The 8342-nt window shown below is 44.0% G+C and overlaps 1 protein-coding gene across 2 annotated transcripts; it reads left to right on the forward strand.

The window, feature by feature from the left end:
* Window positions 1-993: 993 nt before the first annotated feature.
* casp2 (caspase 2, apoptosis-related cysteine peptidase) lies at window positions 994-8239 on the forward strand. 2 transcript variants are annotated; one of them, XM_018735141.2, is made up of 10 exons: window positions 994-1878; window positions 2378-2533; window positions 2663-2735; window positions 2863-2954; window positions 3104-3283; window positions 4944-5072; window positions 5169-5259; window positions 6029-6217; window positions 6309-6418; window positions 6517-8239. In XM_018735141.2, the coding sequence occupies exons 1-10, from the start codon at window positions 1690-1692 to the stop codon at window positions 6649-6651; spliced, it is 1344 nt and encodes a 447-aa protein (XP_018590657.2). In that variant the 5' UTR covers window positions 994-1689; the 3' UTR covers window positions 6652-8239. The 2 variants fall into 2 exon arrangements, with proteins under 2 accessions (XP_018590657.2, XP_018590674.2); XM_018735158.2 differs by having other exon boundaries at window positions 5220-5259.
* The last annotated feature ends 103 nt before the right edge of the window (window positions 8240-8342 follow it).

The following is an 8342-nucleotide window of genomic DNA, read 5'->3' on the forward strand; positions in this document are numbered from 1 at the left end:
ACACACCCCGGACACCCAAGTTTACCCCTGTCTGGACCAGCTGGGTTCTTGCGTTCCAAAGCATTTGCTTGGCTATGCTGATCACCAGCCACATCCGGGCAGCTGCCGCCTTCCGAGCACCAGGGTTCCATCCCCTCAAGACTTTGTCGTACGTCAAAACCATCTGCAGATCGATCCTCCTGAACAGGCGAGTCACCAAACACCAGGCATCCCGCACCTGTCCGCAGTCCCAACAGGTACGAGCGAGAGTTTCGCTCTCGCCGCACCGGAGTCGCAGGCGGAGTGGTGGCTGGTTATTTTGAGTTTGTACAGGACTACTTGACCGGCAACTTACTTTGTAGACAACGCAAGTTCAAATCTTGCAGGTGGTGGTCGAGCTCCTTTGGCCCAAGAGTAGACATGGACTCTTCAATAGACTTTACATAGGGAGTCAAGGGTAAGTGTGGCCTCACCACGGTTTTCATGGTAAGGGAGAACCTGGGTGTTTGTTCTTATCATGCGAGCCACACAACATAATTCTATAGCTCTCATTTAAGGACATTGCAAATGTTATAAATGAAACGAATACGAAGAAATTAACTAACTTTTTTTAATCTGAGTACTTTCACTTTTAGTGTTTCGCGCCTTTTCGCTTAACTGACACTCCATTTAACACCGCCTACTTTTTGGAATACATTTCCAAAAACTGGAAAAAATCGCCCGTTTTCAAAAACGATGAGATGCTGGCTTAATGCTCGTGTTCATTGGTCGTTTGTTTATTTGGAACTGTGTTTTGAATGTAATATAACGTCGGGAGAAAATATCACTCCGATAATACCACATCCTCTCACCTTCGGCAGCGTACAGACATGACCTGCCAATTATAATCCCGCCATCCTGATTAGCGATTCTAATTGGTCCAGATCAACGCCACTCAAACTGGCTTCGCTCTCAATGGCTTACATGCTACATTCCAGCCCCTGTCTGTTTTTTTTTTTTTTTTTTGCAGTCGCGCGGAAGTGGCCTCGAGGCTGCTGTTCTGATTCTATTTGCAATAACTTAGAAGACAAAAAGCTGTTTCTGCGCTGACAAAATAGACACATAGAGGACTGCTCTCCACTTTTTATGCTGAAGAGTAATTTGAACCGTTCTTTCCTGCTAAGCTCAGTTCACAGTTGCCCTCGTCTCCTTTGTTTTTTTTTTTTTTTTTTTCCCCCATGAAGGTAACGATGTCTCTCTCTGTGTGCCTAATTCTCACCTTTTTTTGCTCTGTCTTGTCGTCGAATCACCGCTTCATGTTCATATTTCGGATTTGTTTTCTAATGCGTTCTCTAACTAAATACTATTTTTTTTTAAGTTTATTTGGAGTAAATAAGAAATTTCCTGTCAACGACGTCGTCGTACAGCTCAGCTGGCTGCAGAAAAAAAAGCTCACGTTTCTGGGGTTTATGACTGCAGATGCTTAAATAATAATTATAGCCATGTATTAACAAGGTACCCATTTGTGTGTTCCCTTTACCTGTATGTTCGCTTAAGTTCAAGAACTTTTGGATGTGGGCGGTAAAGGACAACACTGGTTTTTGAGCCCGAGTCCGTTTTCATGCAGTTCGCCCCCAGGTCCTAAGCTCCGCCTACTTCGGAACCTCCCGTGTCCGCCGTGTCGGCTCGCGCTCCACGCGTTCCGCACGCTCTACACGCGGGGCCAACTGTATGACAAGGCTGCCGCCCGCTGTCCCCAGGTGCAGCATGCTGGGCCAGTGCCGAATGCAGGACGGCGAGCGGTGGGCCCTGCGCACCTGCACCGCGGCCCTTGGCGACCAGCTCGTGGTGGATGAGCACCTCGTGCAGATCCTGCTTGCAGATGGCATCATCACTGAGAGCATGGCTGAAGCAATACTGGTAATGTCATGCTTCTCGGAATGATCCTTCCACATACGGGAAATGGCTATGGGGGGAGACTGCATGCTGTGTTCTCTGAAAATATTTGCGGAACGTCTCAAATCTGTGTTAACGCTGGTTAGCGCCAGTGCCTCACAGTTCCTGGGCTGTGGATTTGGACATGGGTTAAAATCTGCCTCTGCCTTTCACATGTTGTCCCTGTTTTTGGGTGGTTTCCTCCCACTGTTCAAAATCATGTGCTTCAGGTGAATTATGAAATTGCCAATCGTCATTGTACATTGCTTTGGAGAAATGTCTGCTAAATAAATATAGTTCTCTTGTAGCCAGTGATAGTGGTGTTGCACGACTGTCTGTGCTTACAGATTGGGGGGGGGGGTTCACACACAATTATTTGTGTGATCTGTTCTTCCTTAATCCTCCAAACAGGAATAGCTGCATTTCTGTTAGTATCACAAGAAACTAATGGTAGAAATCCTGTTTGGAACCAACTTTCTCTAAGGTGGAGCCGACATCTCGAAAGAAATGTTGGCGCCTCCTGTCTCTGCTGCCCAAGCGAGGACCAAGAGCCTTCAGCAGTTTCTGCGCGGCCCTCAGGACCACTGAGCAGCAGCATCTTTGCAACCTGCTGATGGACCACATTCAGAGAAATGCGGAGGTGAGTAGCACATTACGTTTCCACGTCAGCACCGCTGTCCAGCCGCTTGCTGCGCTCGTGCTCTTACGGCACCAGGGTGGCTCAGGGGTGTAACGGGGACGACAGCTGACAGGGTGTTGTGCGTTGCAGAACTCTGTGGAATCCTCTCTGCCATTAGGCATCCAAGAAGATGCTGTAAGAGCCAAGATACCGAGGACCAATGGTCAGTGTCTGCTATCCAGGACTTCTCCTGTCAACCAGTGCTATCTGTGTTTGTTACCAAACTCTTGAACAACTGCTTAACTGGATTTTGCAGTTGTCTGAACAGAATGTCACAATTCCTCTTCTAGAGTCACTGGCAATGTGCCTTGATGCAGACAGTCCAGTCACCAAAGCGGTCCTCCCCTGTGCACCAGATTTCTACATCTCTCACTGCAAACGGGTAACGCCTGACTCTGTTAAAGACTTCTGCGTTTGTGGACCGGCTGGAATTTACCACAGCCTGTTGTTTGTGTGCTAGGAATGCCTTTGTTTCTGCAAGATTCTTTCATGTTCGTATATTATCACTTTAATCCTCTTCTCCTTGTCCAGGCATACACAATGATCTCCAGTCCCCGGGGCCTCGCCCTTGTCATCAGCAATGTGACCTTTGACCCCACACTACCTGAACTAGTTGATCGAGTTGGCGGAGATGTGGATGAAGATGAACTGAGGAGAGTTTTTGCTGAACTGGACTTCAGAGTCACTGTGGCCCGAAATCTCACAGCACAGGTACATTCGCAAACCTCTGTAACACAAGTTCAATTAATTAACAAACAATAATTTAATATTACTTGGAACTGTGCAGTGTTTCACTGAATCTTTGTTGAAAGATAAATAATTTATAGCTCGGATGGATTAAACTCTATGACTACTGTGGGTTAACTTCCATTGTTTAATACAGACAGTCCCCCGGGTTACGAACGTCCGATTTACGTACAACCCATAGTTACGAACAACCCCATAGAGCCTATTATATTAAAAAATGTATTATATATATTTTAAAACTACATACAATGGTTCATAATAACAAACGGGCACTACTTTGCGATGCGCATCAAAACATTGCTCATCTACAGCGGTTCGTCGGCTCATGGGCGCTTGAGCCCGAGGTAGGACAAAGACTTTGTTTTTTTCAGTTGGCTGTCATGCCCGCGACCTCGCCCCAAATGTCCGCACCTGCCCGGAATTAGAGCAGCGGGGTGTAAAGAAGCTACACCTTCACACCCTGGTTGCAGAATCTCATTTGAGAATCCCAGCACTCTCAGGTGAACCTACAACACCCTACCCGTCCTTCCAAGTCCCTTGTTCTATCTCTCATTCCCGCTCCTGACGTCCACGGCTCCCGACGCTTGCATTGCCTCCTCAAATGCAACATTGTGTTCTCCCCAAACCTACGCTTGTCAATTGACCGACCCACGCCTGTCCCGACCATGGATCTCGCCTGCTCCCTTGTGTACCGACAAAGATCCTGCGATTGGGTCCCCACACACACACACACACACACACACACACACACACACACACACACACACACACACCCCTCAGTCTCCTACCCGCTCAGTATGACACGGATCATGTTGCTGGTAACGGTCTTGTATGTGTGACTGTATTTGGCTTTTTTTTTCTTTTTCACCATTTAACCATGGCGTCAAAGTGTAAATGTGATGCAAGTGATGGTGATGCATCAAAGAAAAGGAAAACAATTACAATTTAAACTAAAGTGGAAATAATAATAAAGCGATCAGAAAAAGGTGAAATGCCAGCAAACATTAGTTTCCTGAATGTTTTTTTATACCTACACACACATTCTCTCTCTCCTCCTTTCTCTTTAATATTGTAGTAACATTTATCTCTCTCTCCATTTTAATTTCTGTAGTAACAGTACAGTTTTATTATGATTATCACTACATAATTACATTGTACTACTCTATTGTTATATTAAAGTTATAGTGTATTTGGAATTGTTTCTTTAATGTTTTTTTTTTTTTTTTAATGCTTAGAAAGGTACATGGTATACTAAGACAAACATTTTGACTAACCAACGTTAGAAACAGACTGTACCTAACTGTTCCGACTTATGTAGAAATCCGACTTAAAGACAGATTTAGGAACGCAACTCGTTCGTAATCCGGGGACTGCCTGTAACTGTTGCCCTTTAAGAATTGTGTGTTTTAGTTCTAATTTTTTAAAAATATATAATTTGTCTGGCTAGCTGGTGTGACTGTAATTTCCAAACAAGACATTGCTTTCAAGTCTGACAGTTATGTTCTGTTGCTCCAGTAATAATATTGCTTGGATGTACAGCTCTCCTTGGTGTTTTTTCTGTAGTGTCTGTGCTGCAGTGATGGTTTTGTGTTGTATTGATCGGTTGTTATTCCTCTTCTACTAGGGCATGAGGAACTGTATCGAGCAGTTCCGCGACAGGCCAGATCACCAGGCAGCAAACAGCTGCGTTGTGTGTCTTCTGTCTCATGGCGTGGAAGGGGCAGTCTATGGTGCAGATGGTCAGCTATTGGAGGTGAGGAAGACTAATGAGAATTTCCCCATGTTTTACCTGCGAGTGTCCGGTAAGCTGCATTCTCACTTTGTCTCTCTCTCCTGTTCCATTCATCAGCTGGACTGGGTGTTTCAGGCTTTTGATAATGCTCACTGTCCTCTGCTTCAGAACAAGCCCAAAATGTTCTTCATCCAGGCCTGCAGGGGAGGTAGGCTTGTCACACACCAGGGGAAAAATACATTTAACACAGACAGCACCGAACTTTCTCTCAAATGATTGAACAGTGATTTTGCTGAGAGCTGATTGAAAGTAGTTTCATTAAAATTGGCTTTTTTAATCCTGGTGGCAGAGGTACACTTTCATTTGTATAACTTCCTTCTACTCATTATCTGCTCATCATATGCAGGATCAAGGTGGTGCGGAGCCTTTTCCAAAAGCATAGGGTATGATGCAGGTTACGCCCTGCTCATCATAGGGCAATCACATGTTTATTTCATTTAGCTGATGCTTTTCTCCAAAGCAACTTACAATGTTAAGCTACTTAAATTATTTACCTTTTTATACAGCTGTGTAATTTTTACTGGAGCAATTTGGGGTAAGTACCTTGCTCAAGGGTACTACAGCAGTAGATGAGGTTCGAATCTGGTACCAAAGGCAGCAGCTCTAATCACAATGCTGTCAGCTGCCCAACCCACACAGTCTTATTCATTGACACTGTCACACACACACTAATGGTAATTTAGAGGCACCTATTTACGTAAATCATTCCTTTAAACTGAGAGGCTACCGGAGCACCTGGAGGAACCCGATGCAGAGAACATGTGGCGAACGTTGCAAACTGTCATCAGACTGAGCAAGAGGGAGACCCACAGCTCAGCTGCACAATTGTTTTGTTGTTGATCTTTTATGTTTGTCTATTCTGAACAATTCCTTTAGGGATAGTTCTATGTAATGCTTGATCTCTTCTTCCCTATCAGAGGAGATGGACAATGGTGTAGATCAGTCAGACGGTACTGACCGAATGCAGTCCCCTGGCTGTGATGAGATGGAAGCGGGCAGAGAAGAGGGGCAAGGGAACGGAGTAAAGGGTGAGAGAGTGCAAGAGCGACTACAAGTGAAGCTGCCTCAGCGCTCTGACATGATCTGTGGGTTTGCCACTCTGAAAGGTGAGGGTCTGTATGAACTGCGCAGGCCGTGTGGTGGGGTACGAACTTTGCAGAGAGACTGAATAACAAAGTGTCTTTAATACACTTCCAGGTACTGCAGCAATGAGGAACACAAAGAAGGGCTCCTGGTACATTCAGGAATTGACCATGACCTTGAGACAGAGAGCCATGGACACCCACCTGTCAGACATCCTGGTCCAGGTAACTTGACCTCTCACCATGTGATGTTAACATCTCCAAATTTACTTTTTCACAAAATGCATGTAAGCGTTAACCGAGCACCTCACCATCCCTTGCAGGTGAATGCGCACATCAAGGAGAGAGAAGGATATGCTCCAGGAACTCAGTATCACCGCTGTAAGGAGATGTCCGAGTTCACCAGTTCCTTGTGCAAAGACCTCTACCTGTTCCCCAAGTACTACCCCAAGCATTAATTCCATCGCAGGCTCTGTTCCTTTGCCAGAGATCATACACACTCTAGCTTGCATCTTGTGGACATGCACATGAAACAAAATGGGACTTGGGTGTAAAAATGCAAGTTATCTATTTGAAGTGTGTTACCTTTGTACTGTTTTTGTGCTGCAATATTGTTCCTCATGACATATCCAACACAGCGTATGTTCATGTGTTCAAATTACTTTTTTAAACTAAGCACTTCTGGCCACAGTTCATGCCGGGGAAAAATTCAAAGTATATTTTTAAGAAGCATTTTATACAAGTTTTTAAAGCTGTTTTAACTAATAATTTAATTTTCACTAGTTTTGTTTAAGATATAACATTTTCTGATAAATTTAAGATTTGTTTTCATTTTCAAAGTCAATTTTTTTTTAAGAATATTAATACTAAAAACCGCATGTTACTTAGAGGGGCCAGTTAGTAGAATTTAGAGCACTGCAATCCAAGGATTCGGGTTTGAAACCCACTTCCTGCTGTAATACTGCTACGTAAGTATATGCTTTCCATTGCTGTAAATTACAAGCCAGCATTTAATGGCCAGTGGGATTGGCCAGATTCTTATGGACGACTTCATATCGCATGGACACTGGTGAAGGTTATGCCTGTGTTTCTGTGTATGCATTTCACATAGCCATACATTAGGACGTGAATGTGGTCCGAATTCATCGAATTTCACATGCATACCCAAGGTTCCATGGAAATTGAGACACTGCCCTTATGACTCTGGAATGATCCACAGAGACGGCACAGCAAAATTGCTTTTCGCCTTTTAAATAGCAGTGGGAGAAATGTCTATCAGTGTTGAGGAGCTCTTGTATATGTTCATGATGAGCTGCAGGAGCTGTACTGTGCTAAAATCTTATATAGCTTGTTGTATATGAAAGAACATTGGTTGAGGGAGGAATCCAAGCAGTGCTCAAGCAGTTTAACCTAAAATGATATTTTCAGGCAAAATTTCTGAATAGTCACACTTTGAATGGATTTTTTTAAGGATATTTACACCTTGAAGCATATTCTCACTTTTAATGAATTTTTAAGGGTATTTGCACTTTTAATAGTTCCACACTTCTGTAACACTTTAAAAAAATGTTATGTGATGATAAAACGCAACAATGTTCTTCCCGGCGTTCGATATTTTTAAATGCCAAAATGTTTCCGCACACTGTAGAGATCTTCTGCATTTCTCAAAGTGGCTGTGTAGTGTAGTGTACTGTGGCTGTGCTACGGGAGCAGTATTGATTCATTCCGGTCGGAGCGGAGAGTTTCGTTGGTAGCGTCGTACAGCAGAGCTGTACCCCGAAAGAGCGGTGCTGATTGAACAGCGAATCAGACGAAGCACTTTGTGCCTCCTCGTAGCCTCTCTTGGGCAGGGGTGGAGGAATGAGCAGAGCACACAGGTGTCTTGGGACAGAGGACTTCAGTAGGCAGTTTGGTTTTACACCGCTGAAATACTCAGGGGAGAGGTGTCAAATGTACTGCCGTTATATGATTTTCATTGAGCTCAAATGAGGTGCTGGGAAATGTGATTTCTCTTTTGTCTTAATTCTGTGACAATGACTGCCAAATTTTGAGACACTTTTTTTTTTTTTTTTTTTTTTCCTCCCAGTGTATAATATTTTCTTTAATTAAATGTGAAAAAGCAATACTTTGCGTCTCGTGTGGAATTGTG

Source organism: Scleropages formosus, chromosome 18 (assembly GCF_900964775.1).
Source record: "Scleropages formosus chromosome 18, fSclFor1.1, whole genome shotgun sequence".
Taxonomy (NCBI): Eukaryota; Metazoa; Chordata; class Actinopteri; order Osteoglossiformes; family Osteoglossidae; genus Scleropages; species Scleropages formosus.

Excerpts from the sequence above, each read along its gene's own strand:
- casp2 (XM_018735141.2), top strand. The coding sequence starts at position 1,690 with ATGACAAGGCTGCCGCCCGCTGTCCCCAGGTGCAGCATGCTGGGCCAG. Across the intron at positions 2,736-2,862 it reads CAAGATACCGAGGACCAATG|AGTCACTGGCAATGTGCCTT; the intron begins GTCAGTGTCTGC and ends TTCCTCTTCTAG. Across the intron at positions 2,955-3,103 it reads ACATCTCTCACTGCAAACGG|GCATACACAATGATCTCCAG; the intron begins GTAACGCCTGAC and ends CTCCTTGTCCAG.